This window comes from Panthera onca, chromosome E2 (genome assembly GCF_046562875.1).
Source record: "Panthera onca isolate mPanOnc1 chromosome E2, mPanOnc1 haplotype 2, whole genome shotgun sequence".
Classification (NCBI taxonomy): Eukaryota; Metazoa; Chordata; class Mammalia; order Carnivora; family Felidae; genus Panthera; species Panthera onca.
The window spans coordinates 19796510-19813282 of record NC_138353.1 but is presented as its reverse complement, the minus strand read 5'-3'; the positions used below and the strand labels follow the sequence as shown (position 1 = coordinate 19813282).

The following is a 16773-nucleotide window of genomic DNA, read 5'->3' as shown; positions in this document are numbered from 1 at the left end:
CCCTGTAAATCAGGGTGAGGCCATGGGCTCTAAAGTCCTGTCAGTCACTCCACAGAGATTTATGGGGCCGGGGGAAAGGCAGTTCCAGCAGAAACACCTGGACTGACCTCGGTGGTTGAGCCTAGAGCTGGCGTTGCGGGTCCCGGGGAGGGGCGCACAAGGTGTTTCCCAACCCCGGTGTCCCTTTGGGTCAAGGCTGGCTCTGGACCCCACAAGGGAGAAAGGAAGTGCCTGGTTCAAGTGGCAGAGCCATAGGCCCCCTCCAGAGCCTGCTGGGGCACCTTCCTCAGCCAGCACCACACAAGCCCCACTGGGTCATGCCCACCAGGGACTCACCTAAGACAAGCACACCGCCCACCAGCCCTGTTTTATTCATAGACATTTCCAGGAAAGTGAGCAGGGCAGCACTGACAGGGAGCCCAGCCAATATCTCCAGGGCTCTCTCAGCACAGGACTCAAAGGAGTCTGATCTCTCTCTCTCTCTCTCTCTCTCTCTCTTTTTTTTCAGGACAAAACAAAAAAACAAAAAACAAAAAAAACCCAACTTATTTTGCAAAAACACCTCCTCAATAAACAACATGTAAACAGAAACAGCTGCTTCAGGCTCCGCAAATGTCTCATTGCGTTTTCAAGGGCTTGTCCCTGGTGGGCAGTGGGGAGGGCTGGCACGGGCCATTTTCCTCTTCCTCAGGGGCTCCCTGGGGGTAGACCACAAAGCACAGCTCCTGGCCCCAGCGTGTCATGGATTCTGAGGACAGAGAGACAAACAAACAGATAGACCTTGGGATCCGACCCTGTGGGGCAGGGGTCCTCAGGGAGCCGCTCCCTTTGGGTGGATCCTGGACCCTGGGGCCACATCTTGGGGAGATGTCGGGTGGCGGTTGGACCCCCTGTTGTCACTGCAACTGCCGGGAGGTCCTGCTCCAGGGCGAGTCCCTAACAGGTCACATATCCGGCCCCGCCACCTTGGGGAGGCTGCCCGGCTCACCTGTGAGTCTGTGCACACACTTTGGTTTGCTTCTCCAGAACACTCCCAGGAAGAAAACAGGCACCCCCGTGAGGATGATGATGACGCCGACTCCACACACCACGGGCTCCGAGATGAAGCTGAAGACCAGCAGGAATGCCCAGAAAACCAAGTACGCGATGGGGACCAGGAGGTTCACCTGGGGGAGAGCGACGGGACTGCTAACGGAGGCGCAGGACCTTCCCTGGGCCCTCCTGCCCCCCCACCCCGGCAGGGGTGGGGGGAGGGGGATCCCGAGGTGCCGCCCTTTTCTGGGAGCTGAGGCTTGAGGGTCTCCTGCTCTGGCAGCAGCCAAACATGCTAGAAACAAACTCATGGGATGGCCGTTTTGCCAAATGGTTGAGGGTTTGTCAAAGTTTCGGTGGCTCTGAGTTCCATGCAGTAACTATGTGTTGCTGGCTGCTTGCATTTGGCTGAAAGTCTCTCTCTCTCTCTCTCTCTCTCTCTCTCTCTCTCTCTCTCTCTCGGTGTTTCATGTTTTTTAGGCACTGAGCACTTCTCCAGCTCCAGGATTTATATGCAAACAGAATATTTGCATTTAGCTTGATTAAGGCTCTTCTGTCTTTGTGTGTGCTCATGGAATTCTGTGTCTTAGCCTCATTTTCCTGTCTGTAAACTGGGAGTATTCAAAGCACCCACCTTGTGGGGCTGTGATGAAGGCTGAATACATCAGCATACTTAAAGCCCTGAGCAGGGTGCAGCATGTGGCCAAAGCCGGAATACCTAATGCTATCATCACTCCCATCCCCACCCTGACCCCCACCCCACACCCCCATGCCCAATGAGTGAAGGGGCGGCTCTGACAGTGCCGGCCAGCCCATCCTCCCCCAGGCCTCACCTTGATGGGCCTGTGGAGCGCTGGCCGCCTCCAGCGCAAAACGAGAAGGCCCAGGATGGTGACACCGTAGCAGAGGTAGTTGATGAAGGACACGTAGTTGATGAGCGTGTACGTGTCTCCCACAAGCATGATGACCGCTGTGGCCCCGCACTGGGAGAGGACCGGGCTGAGGGTGGCCTCCCACCTGCCTCCGTCAGCCCTGTGGGCTGTCCTGGGCCTGCCGGCTCAGGCCAGGACGTTGGTGAGCCCAGGCCCTCCCCACTCCCTCCGTGGGCGGCCCCCCAGGGCCAGTGGGAATCCCTGCCATTACCACACTGCTGGGTGGCCCCGGCTCCCCTCCCTGCCAGCCTTGGTCCCACAACTTACACAGACAAGGAGGGCAGGGATGGGTGTGCAGTGTCTGACATGGATCATGGCCAGCAGGCTGGGCAGGTGCCCCTCTCGGGCCCCAGAGAAGCACAGTCTGGGACAGAGATTGGTGGGGGCCGTGAGCCCAGCCTTGGGCCCCCTACCAACCAGATCCCAGACCTCAGCTCCACACCTGAGGTCCCTCTTGAGCTGTCACCTCTGACCCCTGCTCTGGGTCCCGGCAGCCCCACTGGCCAGTTCTTCCCTGTCTAGCCCACCTCCCTTTCGCTTGCTGTAGCTGAGTTGGGATCACATCTGTTACTGGGGGGTTCACTGTCCCAGCTTCAGGTGGGACCCACCTGGCAGGATTTGACTTCCTCTGGCCCCCAGTACTGATCACACACACCAGGGGGACCTGCCTTGCCTCACCTTGACCCCTCCCACCCAGTCCAGTCACCTGGAGGAGGTGAACAGGTAGCCATTGATCCCTCCAAAAGTAGAAAGTGCCACGGAGACGGGCATGACCCAAGAAAAGTAGCCCAGCAGCTTCTCCCCGAAGGTCTGAGTGGACACAGAAAAGAGGTGGTGCGTGAGGCATGGCGGGACGGGCAGGAGCCGGGTACCAGTGGGACCCCACTCACCACGGCCACTGCGTTCGAGGCCAGCAGCTCCTGGGGGGACATGGCGGTGAAGTAGGCAACATTGGTGAAGGTGTACACAAAGGTCACCAGCGGGATGGAGATGACAATGGCACGAGGTAGGTTCCTGGGGGCAGTGGAGAAGTGTGTCAGCATCAGCCCTGGGGTGGGGGCTGGAAGATGGGGCCCAGGGACCCCAGCGAGGGAGGAGCTTTGAGTCTCCATCTCCTGGGTCTGCTGGTGGACTTGGGACAGATAAGGGGCAGCACTGCTGTCTCCCTGCCACCCCCCAGCCCCAGCTGGGCCACGGGCTGATGGGAGGAAGGGCAGATGGGGGAAGGGCCACATCAAACCTTGAGGGGCAGGTCTAATGTCAGGACATAAAGAGAAAAGTGAATACAGCCAAAATCAGCCTTGAAGATCCCCAAATCCCCCTGAGGCCCGGTCCCTAGACCTGGGGTCTCCTGGGACTCCCTATCAGCCCCAGCCCCCGCCCCAGCGCAAACTCCTCTCTGTTGTGACCCTGGGTGAGTATCGGATGAGCCGTGGGCTTTATCAGTAGGGACCGTGTTATGTGCGCATGTGTAAGTTTTGGGCAAATGCAAATAGCTGGATCCATTTTCAGTGGGACAGTGATACTCAGTGTTTCTGAGGCCCTGCAAGGGGCCGTGACTCACCCACAGCCATGCAGAGCAGGGCCAGGCTGGAACAGTGTCCCGGCTGTCTTTCCAGAGCCATCCCCGTGGGGCAGCACCATGGTCAGGCAGGTGACCAGACTGAGCCATAGGTGGCAGCAGGTCCGTGCAGAGAGGCTGTCTCTCCCATCGCCGCACCCCTCCCCTTCCCAGGGCCCGGCTGGGTGTCCTACTCACTTTCGAGGGTCAACCAGCTCCTCAGTGACGTAGTTGAGGAAGTTCCAGCCACTGAAGGCAAAGGAGCCCTGGAGGAAGGCCAGGGCCAGGTGACCCACGGAGGGTGTCATCCAGAAGTCAAAGGCATTGCTGGGTGTCAGCTCCTCAAAGTGTCCTGGGGGGGTCCACAGGTCAAGGGTCAGTGTCCTCTCCCCACCCTGGTGCACGGCCCCACCCAGGCCCTACCTTGGAAGATCTGGACGAAGCCCACGCCAATGATGAGGGACAGGGCCAGCAGCTTCCCACCGGTGAAGATGTCCTGGATGCGTGTGGCCCAGCGCACGCTGGAGCTGTTCACCCATGTCAGGAGCACTGAGAGGAAAGGAGAGTGGGTGGGTGGGCCTCAGCCGAGTCCAGCCCAGGCTGTAGGAGGGCGGCATCCCCTGTGGCAGCTGGGGTGCCAGAAGCCCACCCCCTGAGGCTGAGCTCACAGGGGGCTGGAGGCTGGAGGCACCCCCCCCACGCCCCCGCAGTCCTCCCACACAGGGGCAGGGGGCATGGTGCGGCCCCAAGGTGGGCGCTCACTCAGGCAGGCCATAGAGAGTGCGCGGGAGGCAGCAGCTGGGGGGATGCAGTTGGGGAACACGGGCTGCAGCACGTAGTTAGAGAAGGTCATGGAGATGACAGCCAGGCTGGTTGGGTACATGATGAGGACCGCACTCCAGAGCAGCAGGAAGCTGGAATGAGTGAGGGCCTGCCTGGCACAGGCATCCCGCACCACACCCCCTCCCCGCCACCTTGGCCAAGCAGGTACAGGTGTGGGAGCAGGGCTGCGCCCTGGGCCGTGGCACCCAAGGCTGGCACGGGCACTCAATGCCGGCTTCGGTCCAGGAAGGCAGGGCTGGCCCCGCTGGGGTCTCCACTCTATCAATGGACTGCTTCAACAGAGACAGCATTCAGCACAGTTAAACAGCTATGGGCTGCCCTTGGGCAGGTGTCCAAAAGGACTTGGGAACCGACCACCTTTCTAATGGCCATCTAGCCTCTGGTCACAGGCTGTTTTCCTGAGCCGGAGCTGTTCTGGAACCTTTAGTTACGGCTCCAGCTGGAGCTCTCAGCAGAGCCTATGGCTGCAGGTAGCTGGCTCTGAGCTGTGACCCCTGAGGGACCGGACCTTCCGAGGAGCTGTGGCTGGGGGTTGGGAACGATTTATGTCCCTTCTGCCCGAATCTCAGCACCGCAGGGTGCCCACATGGGAGCAGGGATTCTGCTCAGGCTATAAGGCCCAACCTATTCCGGGGGGGGGGGGGGGGTGTCCTGCCTGCACTCAGGGGAGGGCCTGTCTCTGGGGATGCTCCTGGACCTTGAGGGTGGGGACTGCCTCATCCAGGGACACCACTGACCTCTGGACCACCATGCTCTGTAGATTCGTCTTGGTCCTCACCTTTACTCTGTGGCGTCTGCAACCCTAGAAGCTAGGTGCCCCTGGGGCGGGGTCTTGGGTCCTCCTCTCCCGCCCACCTTCTTCTGCTTTCTCAGGTCGCAGTTGCCTCCAAGAACCCTCTCCCCAGAGCAGAGAACTCATGGGCACACCCACAGGGGTGTGCACGCCCTGCCAGGGCCCCGTCTGCCACTACCCCATTAAAGGCTCTGGACCACATCCCTCAGGACCAAATTTTGCACACTTTAGCCTAGACTTTTCCTCTGGGATCCGGACAACTGCCCCGCAAGGCCTGACTACATCATCTCCCCGGATATGCCGCAGACCCCACCAGCATGGCAGCCGTCCCCCAACCTCCCCCTCCCGGGAACTGCTGCCAATGGAGCCCACCAGTGGGAAAGCGGCTGTCACCTCCGCTGTACCCACCTCTCCCTCATGCCACACTGGCCACCGCGTCTTCCGCATTTAGGCTCCTACAAGGTTCTGGGATCTTCCTATGCCTTTATTCAGGCCCTCGGCATGGTTCAGCTGGACAACTACAATAGCTTTGACCCCCCCACCTCGCCCCCAGGCTCCCCCAGCGCCTCCAAGCCCCCACACCTACCATGGATCTGACCTGCCTCTGGCCACACCAGATAGTCGAGCACACCCTCCAAGCCTTGGTGCAAATGTGTTTTCCCTGGAAACCTTCTGAGGTGGTGCCACCCATTCCCTTAGCTGCCGGGCCCCCCAAGCACACCCTCAAAGCAAGGATCTAGGTCCTCATCAAGTGTAGAGGGGCTCTTTCCCTTCTGCACTGTGAACAAGTTGAGGGCAGGAATGGATCTTTTTCTCCCTGGTCCTCAGCACATAGTAGGTGCTCAGCTAATGCTTACTGGTGCATAAAGGAATGCTGGGGAGCTCCTCAAAGGAGAGCTCTTGCAGGGCATTGATAGGAGTTATCATGCCCCCTGTCCCCCACCACACACATATGGGTTTACTAAAATCTAGGCTGTCCTTGCCTTATTGCTAGCCTCACCCAGGTGCAGATTAGGCTTAAGGAAATATTTGAAAGGAAGCACAGAGAGGTCAGGGGGCCAGCCGGAGTGTCCTGCCCACCCTGGCCTTGGAAGGCTCCCCAACACCCCCACCTCCTTCCCTCCATCCACCCCATGATCTCCCGGAGATGTGAGAAAAAAAGGAAACCAAAGTCCAGGGCCCCACTGGCCATCCATTCCGGATTGTCATGCCCTCCCCCACTGACCCCACGGGTGCCCCAGACTCACCCAGCCAGGCCCCCGAAGATCTCGGTGACATAGGCATAGTCCCCGCCAGACTTGGGGATGGCGACTCCCAGCTCCGCGTAACAGAGGGAACCCAGGGCAGTGACGCCTCCACCCAGGACCCAGACGAAGAGGGCCAGACCCACAGAGCCCGAGTGCTCCAGGACCCCCTTGGGGGAGATGAAAATGCCCGAGCCGATGATGTTCCCTGGGGTCGGGAGAGATGGGGAGGCATCAGGTCTGGGGTCCCCTTAGCCCAGCCTTCTCCTCAGGCTTCCAGATGCTACAGTGAGGAAGGGAGCCTGGGCTGCTCCCTGGAGAAGGAGGAGGGGGAAGGTGAGCCTGGAGGCAAATGGATGCCACTGGGCACCTCAGACCTTGCAATCCCCACTCTGGGCTCATTATCCCCCCTTCTCCAGGCCCTGGCCTTGTCCTTGCAATTCAGGAGATGAGTCCTGTTCTGAGTTCCTCTGCACCCCCACCCCCACCCCATTTACTCCCACCAGGCGGGGAAGCACAGGCGAGGAAGTTCCATCACCCGAGCGGTGGCAGGCTGGCAGCCTTCCTGTGCATCCTCACAGGGCCCAGGCTCAGCCCCTTGGCCCTGGCCGAAGCCTCCAGACTTGTCAGCCTCCAGCCACCTGCTCTCCTTCCAACCTGCTGGCTGGAGCTGGCCTCCTAAAGCAAGACCTTGACCATGACACTGTCCTGCTACTTTCCCATTGGCCAAAGTCCAAACTCATGGAGTAGCTCAGGGAGTGGCACCACCTCCACGAAGCCCTCCTTGACCATGCCAGTTTGGGGTCCTCCTCCCATGTCACAGTCCTGTCCTTCCCCAGACCTTGTCCCGTACTTTCTTTCTTTATCTTCTCTCTCCCCTTTCCTTAAAAGGGAACCTGCTTCCTGGGCTCGTCCCTGACCTAAGACCCAGACTGCGGACAAAGACTCTGAAGAGACCTTGTTTCCCGGCACTGTTAAAATGTGTCAGGTCCTGGGCAAGGGCCGGTGGGGTGACGGGGAAGAACTGGTGCACTTTCAGGACCGGGGGTTGGTCAGCAGCCATCGCTGAAGGAATCGGGTGGGCAAGGGCAGGCTGGCAGAGACCCGGCCAGCCTGGGGTCTGGACACAGACCGCCTCTCCCTTGAGACAGCCTACTGGTTGCAAAGAGGAGTCGCTGCTCTAATCCCAGGGGAAAGCCCAGCTGGCGCTCAGGTCACCTTTCCAGACCCATCTATACAAGAGGTTATCGTGAGGATTTGGCAAGGAATCTAGGAAGCCCTCTTCTCACTTACAGCTGTATCCAGATGTACCTAGCATTTTTGGCGTGGTTCTGTGTACTCTCTGCAGCCATACCTGCTTGGGTTCACCTCCAACTCCCGGTGTGTAGTAAGTGCTCAATACACAGCTGTTGAGTAAACTAATGGATGAGTGAAAGGCCTGATGTCCAAAGTGGCACCAATACCTTGGCATGAAAGACTGATTTTCTCATTTGTGAAGTGGGGCAGCTTTCTCTACTCGACTCTCCTGGAAGAGGAGGGGAGTGGCCAGCCTCTGAGGCTCAGAGGCCAGTGGAATCTGCCTTGGTCATGGAAGCCCTCCCTGCCCTTGGGGATGACTCTGAGTCTTGCGGAGTGTGGTGGGTGTCAGGGGGTGCTCTGTTGATTCATGGTGTCTGGGAACGCTCAGTCAAAATGCTCAGAGGGCCAAGCTGTGGTCTGCAGAGCAGATTCTCAGGATGAACAAGGCTCTGAATACCCACTGAGCTGTGAGCTCCCTGGCAGTTAGGGCAAAAAGGGCAATGTTCTGGGTGACCTGGGTCTCACCATCTGTGCAAATAAATTAGGTCACATCACTGGTGATTTGCACAAGGGCCTGCCCAAGAGGAAATAATCCCAGAATGCGCAGGCCACAAGAATAAAAAAGCAACCCTGCTAGGAGCTGGGGCTCAGCCCCTCAACAGGATCACCCCCACCTGCCAGGTCCTGTGGGACAGTGCACACCCATCAGGGCAGAGCCTGCCTGTTCCACCTGCCAGGCCCACAGGCGGGTCTGGCCAAGGACACAGCTGTGGCCACCAATCTGCATGCATTCCTTGTCCACGGTGCTACCCCCCACCCCGCCCCCGGCCGACACAGATTTCCAGTCTGGACGGCCACGGTGCCCCACTTGGTTTTCCAGTCACATCCCAGGAGCCCTAAATACATCCAGATAAGGACGAAAGAATTCCTGTCCCCCAGCCCCCAGAGGTAAGCTGTGCCCTCAGCCAGCTTCCAGGGGGAGAGGAGCCGCCTCCCTTATCTACCCGGGGGGCCTGGGGCCTGGGTCAGCTTTCTAAAGGGTCTTTGAGTTCGCTCTATCCGGCAGCAGGGCCTCTGTTCTCAGGACCTGGTGGAGTGGGATTTGCCAAAAGCCAGTGAGGTTGGAAGCCAGCGGGGGCTGGGTGGCCTTGGAAGGAGCTGGGTGCATTCAGGCTGGGGACATCCAGGGACCCGAGCAACCCAGCCCATGGGGACCCCAGCGCTCTATACAGTTCAGCACAGTAGGGCCTCATGGGCATAGCCCTTGGGAAGCTACACCTGGCATCTTGTCCTCTAAAGCTGGGGTCTGAAAAGGGACACATCACTAGCCTGTGCTCAGGAGTGGGAGACTCCAATGCTGGCCCTGGGGGATGGGCCAGGGGATCATTTTGTTTGGACACATGGCCTCAGCCTACAGTGCAGGACTTCTCCCCACATGGCTCAGCGGAACACGTGTGTCAGCTGGTGCCTCTGAGGTCTTTGCGGGCTTCTCCCTGTGGGCCTGGACAACCTCTAGTACCTTCCCCCGGGTTTGTGCTGGAAGGTGGCAGAAAACCCACTGAAGTCCACTGGCTGCTCTGGGCACCACATGGGCTGGGTGGGGCTCTGCAAGGATCCACAGGGGCTGTGGGCTTGGGTGGGCGGTAGAGGGCAAGGAGGAGGACGCCGGGGGCAGGGGTGGGGCCTCCAGCATCTGAATGATTCCAGGAGGCGTGGCGAAGGGACCACAGAGCTGTGAGGGATATGGCAGGGGTGCCTGCCCAGCCCTCCCAGTGGTGGTGGGTTCAGGCCTCCCTTCTCAGCCCTCGTGTTCAGGCCCAGCAGGATCAGCTTTGCTGGACTCAGGACACAGTAGTGGACAAGGCCAGACCTTGGGGAAGCCTGCTCTGGAGAAAGAGGCGGAGGGGCAGGAAGCGGGGAGCATGGGCTGGGCAGGGAGAGACTACCATGCGCCTGGTCAGATGTCTGCTGACAGTGGGCTGGAGAAATGCAGGTTCCAGGGTCTCCACATTCCCACCCACCCAGTGGGTCCTCGCAGGGCCACAGCGCCAGCACAGGTGGGTGAGGATGTGAGTCCCCCACCAGGAAGCCCCCCTTCAGTCTCCTCCCGCCCCTCTTCCTTCAGCCCACACCGGGTGGCTTTTATCACATTAAGATGTTTGGCCTGATGGGGCTTACTCGGCTCCGTGGAGGAACGAAGAAAGGGCCATTGTTCTTCTGGCTGTTGCGGTGCGCGCTGACCTATTTTTGGGAGGCAGTGGCCGACCGTGGAGGTCGCAAGGGTGGACGGTGGAGGTCATGTTGGTGGAAAGAGCCAACTGCCCTCGGTGCGTGTGGGTGGAAGGTGCAGAGTCTGATTTGGGGAGGGGGACAGGGAGGTCCCATCAGGCCAGGCTGCTGGCACCACCCCTCATCCCTAGAAACACTTTCAGCAGTCAGCTGTGTGACCTCAGGCCAGTGCTGCCCTTCTGGGCCTCAGTTTCCCCTTTCACCAGGTCAGGCCACTGAGCTAGTGGGCAGCAGAGGGCTGGCTCAACCCAGACTTTGGCAGAGGTGTTGCTGGGCAGGGTGGACACATCCCGCACATTTGCAAAGGCCTAAGGAAACACAGTCTGCTCGGGGGCCCATGTCCCTCACTGTGTCAGGTGTCTCCTCAGCTCGCTAGTTTCCCAGAAGCTGCAGGAAGCCCTCCCTGACCTTCCACTTTGGCCCCTATAACCTGGATCCTGCTCTACTCCCATGGTACATGGAGGATGGCCAGGAAGTGATTTTTGGCTACCCTGCATGGGTCCTGAGTCCCCAGAGGGTAGGGTCTGTGATGAGAAGCCTCAGCCCCTCAAAAGGACAAAGAACCCACAGGGCCTAGGTCATCTTACATACGCCTTGCCTTTCTGTGCCTCTTTTAGCAAGCAGGCTGACAATGGGGGTTCTTCCTGTCACACTGGCCTGCTGGCCTGACAGAGAACAGCTCTGGGGCTCCTGGGCCTGATCAGGGGCTGGCCATAGGCCAGACCTCCTTCCCTTGCTCTGGGCAACGAGTCTCAGCACCTCCCCGTTAGGATATGACCCATGAGGCCTCTGGGAAAGAGTTCCAAATTCCCTTCAGTAGGTCCCTGAGGCCACAGGCAGAGGCACTAATTGAGAATCCCCAGATCTGGGTTCGAATCCCAGATCCCTCTTGGTGGGGGGCTGTGGACAAGATACATCACCTCTCCAACCCTTCTTGGCTACAAAGTGGGAAGAAAAGGCAGCGATGCAGGGATGCCCCCACGCTGCTTCGCACATCAGAGGCCCCAGGAAGTGCTTATGGATCTCACTACTGTCATCAACCTTGAAGATACCCCGGGCCACCCAATCTGGCTTTTGGAGACCTGATCCCCATGGGACCTCTGTATGCTGGAGTCCGTAGCCAGAGCTCTGCTTTAGGGACCCTGCTGTCCCCCTGGGTGAAGCCCGTGACTCCAAACACATGAATGTCCTTAATGAGCATGTGTCAGGCATCCCTCTGAGGAGACAGAAGTGCCCAATGAGGTTCTTGGCAGAACTCCAGGGAGGTGAGTGGGGATGCCTCCAGGACATGTCTGGAATTGCCAAATGACTGGCGTGTACTTCCGGCCTAACCCACTTTCCTTTTAAGAGAGGGATGAGCAGAAGTGTGGAGCTCTCTCTGCCTGGCTCAGCCCAGCCCAACCCCACCTAAGAAGCCTCGCCTGTGCCCCATCTCCAGGCTGAGTCAAGGTCACCGATGAGCTCCACAACGCTGGATCCAGTCATGAACCCGCAAACCGCATCTTACCTGCCTCATCAGTGGCATCTGGCAAGTTAACCCCTTCCTCCAGCCTCAGCCTCCCGGCCCTCCTCCCACCTTGCTGGCTGCTCCTTCTGGACTCCTCTGCTGGTCCTTCTCTTTCCTGACTTCCAGATTTTGAGTGCCTGTGGCTCAGCCCCGGGGCCTTGGCCCCTTTCCTTCCACACTCCCTCCCTTGGAGACCTCATCCAGTCCCCTAGCTTCTGTTGGCAACTCCCACATTTATATGCCTACCATGGACCTCTTCCCTAAACTAAACCCACATATCCAACTAATTACTCTACAAATAGGCATCTCAAATTTCCCACGGTCAAAATGAGATTCTGGACTTCCAACCCCTTTCCCTCAAGAACCTACTTCCCTCACAGTCTTTCCAGATCAGTACATCACAAACCTGGCTCCCAAAGGCTCAGGCCCGAACCTGATGTCACCCTTGACTCTTCTCCTTCTCCCACACCTCATATCTAGTTCATCCCAAATCCTTTGGTTCCACCTTCCAAACACATCCAGAACTGAACCTCCACTCAGCACCTCATTGCCACCACCCTGCTCTGAGCCACCACTATCTCTTACCCAAGTGACTCAGTACCCTCCTGACCAGGTTTCCTGCTTCTACCCCTGCTGCCCACAGCTTCTCCATAGTGAGCCCCATCTCATTCCATCCCATTCCATCCCATCCCACCCATCCTATCCCACCCCATATCCTATCCCATCCATCCCATCTCTTCCCATCCTCTCCCATATCCTACCCCATACCTCCCATCCCATCCCATCCATCCCACCCCATCTAATCCATCCCATTCCATCCACCCCATCCCCTCCCATCCATCCAATCCCATCCCATATCCTATCACATCTCCTCCCATATCTTACCCCATCCATCCCATCCCATCCATCTCATCCCATTCCATCCTTTCCCATCCCATATCCTACTCCATCCATCCTATCCCATCCCACCCCATGTCATCTCATCCCATCCTGTCTTATCCCATCCCTCGTCTGCTCAAAGCCCTCTTCTGTCTCATAAAGAGAAAAAGGCAAAGTTCTCACTGTAGCCAGGAAGGCCCACACAAATTGGGCCCCTCCCACTCCTGACTCATCTCCTACCTACAATCTTCCCCACCCCCTGTCTTAATTTTGTCACCTTAGCACTTATCATTATCCCATTGGCCGAACATTCAGTTTGTTTATCATTTGCTCTTTCTCTCCCATGCTCGAATGTCAGCTCCAAGAGGACAGGGCTTTTGTCTGTCCTATTCCCTGTTGTATCTCCAGCACCCAGAACAGTGTCTGGCATTGTTCTGTACCTAGATGAATGAGTGTGTCCAGTGCTGGCAGCCCCCCACCCCCCATTGTAGCTTGAGCTGACTTGACCCCCAATGGTGTCCCGAGCACCAAGGGCATCTGATCTGGGCTGGTTGCAGCCTCAGTCTGTTTCCTCATCTGTAAATCAGGGGTGTGAGACACAGACAAGCTCTTGTGTGGCTTTATGTCTCTTCAGGGTCCCTATGAGGAGGTGCTGGGCTTTTGCAGAGGGCCATCCTCTGAGCATACCAGCCACCACCAGCCCTGGGGACAACAGAAAGGGGCCTGGTCATGGTTGGATGAGCAGGAGATGGGGTTCACTGAAGCAGGCCTCTGAGTCCCTGAACACTCCTGAGCCTGACACACAAACATGAGCATGGGCTGGATACCCGAATCCAAGGGAGAGAGTGGAGGACAAAAAAGCCTGGTGAGCACACCCAAAGTGATTCCCACTCTGCTGGACCTGGGCATGCCCATTCCTTGGGTGTGGATCGGGAGAGGCAGCTGGCCAAGGTTCTTGAGTCAGGACAAGAGATTTTGTACATACAGTCCTGGGTGGGAGTGGGGAGTCCCGGGAGATTCCTTTGTCCATTTGTTCATCCATCCACCCATCCATCCATCCATCCATCCATCATAAAGTGGGGCACTCGGGTAAATCTTCGGTAAATCCCAACCTTCTTCCATCAAGGGCTCTGAGTCTGGCTCCAGTTTTGCCCAGCACCAGAACAGTATGAAGAAGGGCACTGGATTAGAAGATTGGGTCCAAATCTGGTTCCAAGTCCCAAGTCTACTGCCTGCAGAAGTGTCATTTAACTTCCAACCCCAGTTTCTACATCTGTAGAATGGGTGTAAACACTTTCATCTTGCAAGGTGGGCATGAGAATCAAGTGAGATAAAGGGGGAACACGATTTCATGATGTAGTAAGGGGTGTTCTTCAGGCTAGGCATTAGACATGGTGGTGTCTTACATAGCCCCTGCTCCACTGGCTCACTTTCCCCCAGGCTGGCCTGTTCCCCTCCAGGTGTGCTTGCTGGGGCCAGGAGGTGCTGTTCTAAACACACTTCAGGCAGAGTCTGACTCCAGCCCAGAGCCCTTCCATATCATTCCATTCCCGAAAGCTCCCACTCCTCAGCCTAGGACAGGGCAGAGGGTACAAGGAACGAGAATTATAGGATCTTCTGGAAGGGGCTATTTGAAGTCTTCGAGATAACAAGTGCAGGATCTGGTAACAAGAAAGACTGTGGAGTAGAATATAAAGGACTCAAGACTTTTAAAGCTAAAATATGACACTCTGGGGGCGCCTGGGTGGCTCAGTCGGTTAAGCGTCCAACTTCGGCTCAGGTCACGATCTCACGGTCTGTGAGTTCGAGCCCCGCGTCGGGCTCTGGGCTGATGGCTCAGAGTCTGGAGCCTGCTTCTGATTCTGTGTCTCCCTCTCTCTCTGCCCCTCCCCCATTCATGCTCTGTCTCTCTCTGTCTCAAAAATAAATAAATGTTAAAAAAAAATTAAAAAAAAAAATAATAAAATATGACACTCTGGAGACATTTTTCACTTTGACCAGGTGGCCCAGGGCAGGAAGGTGGGATCAGATGTGTGAGATAGATAGACTCCACAGAACAGCATGGGGAGGGGGAGAGGGTGGGGTCCCCAGGGCATCAAGTGGGAAGAGCAGTGCAGACCCTGACTCAGCCACAGAGGCCTCCTCCCTCATGTCCCGTCCCCTTCTGGTTCACATCCATTCTCTCCTCGTCCGTCTCCTGCCTTCTGGGACCCTTCACAGCTCCCCAGGCAGGGTCGTTGGACCACCAATGAGTGTCGCAGGTGGGGGTCAGGTCTTCTGGGTTCTCCTCCCGAGTCGGCCACCCTTGGCCAAGTCACCTCTTACCCCAGCTCAGTCTTCAAGGCCTGGAGACCAAGGGGGCAGTGGACCTGGAACAGTGGGAATGGACTGAAACGGGGCGGGGTGGGGGGGGGGGTGGGCACCACAAGGGCAGAGCTGGGATGCACGGGGCTATTCTTACGGGGTCCGTCCTGCAGAAGACATGTGACGGTGGAGGAGGCCTCCTCTGGTCCCACCGCCACCGCCAGGGTCCTCTTTCGAGGAGAGAGGAGCCAGTGGCCTCCACCTGCCCTGAAGCAGATAGGGTGCGGGAGGAGGCAGAGTAGGAATACAGCTCAAGGATGCCTGCTTAGCTGAGGTAGCCCAGGAAGAGCCGTGTCGTGCCCTGCACCTTCCTGGCACCGTAGCTGGCTCCAGACACAGCCAGCCTCTTGACTCCATCATGTGTGGGCCAGGCAAGACTCTAACCAGTATCCCGGCCAAATCCTTGGGACCAACACTTCCTCCCAGCAGCAGACAGGCAGGGACGTCTTAGGGCAACGAGGTCACAGGAGTGGCTCCTGGAAGATTCCATTCCAGGGCGAAGGGGGTGAGATGGGGGAGCTACCTGGACAGGGGTTGCGTTCTGGGGCAACCTTCTGCGTGAGCGTGGGGATGGCCACGAACCAGATCCCAGCCCCAGTTCAGGAGCTCCCAGTGTGGGGGCAGCAGAAGAGGAGGTGAAGACTCCAGTCTGCCCTTCTGAGCCTCCAACTTTCTTCATCTTCAGGGGTCTGAGGATGGGTGGTGGGCAGGGGGGTACACAAGGCCTCCCTGGCTGGCGAGGGGGAGATCTGGCAGGCAGGATGAGAGCAGTCAAGACCCCCGTCATTCATCCCCCCACTCTGTCTCTTGGAACACAGGGGATGGAACAGACTACTCCCAGGAGGGTCTCTGAGGCACTTGGTGTGGATACGGGCACAGGTCTAGGTTACCTAGTTCCTGAGGAGTCAGTGTTCATGACTTGGGCCTTGTCCCCTGAGCCCTCTGCTGATCCAGAAGTCCCCATATGGGGGCAAGACACACGGACCCATTCTCAGGTGGGAAAGATGAGCCCAGAGGATGTGAGTGCCTGTTGGGATCCCTGCCCAGGAAGCAGGTGGCTTTTCTGCAGGCTTGGTATGCCCACCCCATCACTGGCCTTCCCAGTCACTGACTCTCCCCAGGGTCCTGCCACCAAACTCTGCAATAATTACATACTCTGAACCTATTTCCCCACTGGGCTGGCTCTACCTGTCCAGTCTACACACAGGGCATCCTGCTTTTGAATAAATCACCCACACTGTATGGCACCTGGGTCCCAAACACAGTAGGGGCTCAGCTTGAGCCACAGCCCAGAACTTGGGGCCTTAACCTGGGTCAACCTATCCAGTCCCCGTACTTACAAGGCTCCTGCACTCAAGGCAGGATTACAGTCACCTCCATTTCATAGATGAGAAAACTGAGGGCAATTCCCCTTGCCGAAACCACAGCAAATTAAAGGCAGGAGGGGGATTCCCAGGGGTGGATGGGACCTGTACCTCTCTCAGGTGCAAACATTTGGGGCTCCAGGAGAGGTGGGAACGAGAAGTCTTACTGCCACCGTGTGAGGGGTGACACCACAGGTGCTCTGGGCATCTCCTCACGCGTCCCACGGTCGCAGATCATAGGGGCGCCGGGAGCGGGGTGCTCCTTGTTTCGGGCGGCAGTGCGCCCCAAGCCTTTGGCCCTGCCACGCCAGGCACCCGCCCGCCCGGGGCCCCGCTCACCGATGATGATGGTGCAGGCGCTCACCAGCCCGATCTCCTTCTTGAGCGCCACCCGCTCCGAGGCGCCGGGGCCCGGGCCCGGGCCGGGGGAGGGCGAGGGTGCAGGACCGGGGTTCCCGCGCCCGCTCGGCTGCTGCGTGTGGCCGGCCATGTCGCTGTCCCGCCGCGTCCCCGCTCCCCGCGCTGCCCAGTGTGTCCGACCGGCCGCCAGTCCGTCGGTCCGTCCGTCTGTCCGTGCGCTCGCGGCCTTCGCAGCCCGGACAGCGCCCACAGGCGGGCGCATGCGCTGGCGCGGGGCCCGGGCCCTGGGCCCCCGGCTGCGGGGGC

General features: G+C 58.4%; 1 protein-coding gene across 2 annotated transcripts; it reads right to left on the bottom strand.

The window, feature by feature from the left end:
- Positions 1-363: 363 nt before the first annotated feature.
- On the bottom strand, positions 364-16747 carry SLC7A10 (solute carrier family 7 member 10). Of its 2 annotated transcripts, XM_060650925.3 has the most exons (11): positions 16447-16747; positions 6409-6613; positions 4288-4439; positions 3949-4074; positions 3724-3877; positions 2855-2978; positions 2671-2774; positions 2232-2328; positions 1866-2015; positions 989-1166; positions 365-748 (listed from the first exon to the last, which is right to left on the bottom strand). In XM_060650925.3, the coding sequence occupies exons 1-11, from the start codon at positions 16727-16729 to the stop codon at positions 618-620; spliced, it is 1704 nt and encodes a 567-aa protein (XP_060506908.3). In that variant the 5' UTR covers positions 16730-16747; the 3' UTR covers positions 365-617. The 2 variants fall into 2 exon arrangements, with proteins under 2 accessions (XP_060506910.3, XP_060506908.3); XM_060650927.3 differs by lacking the exon at positions 1866-2015 and having other exon boundaries at positions 364-748; positions 989-1107.
- Positions 16748-16773: the final 26 nt, after the last annotated feature.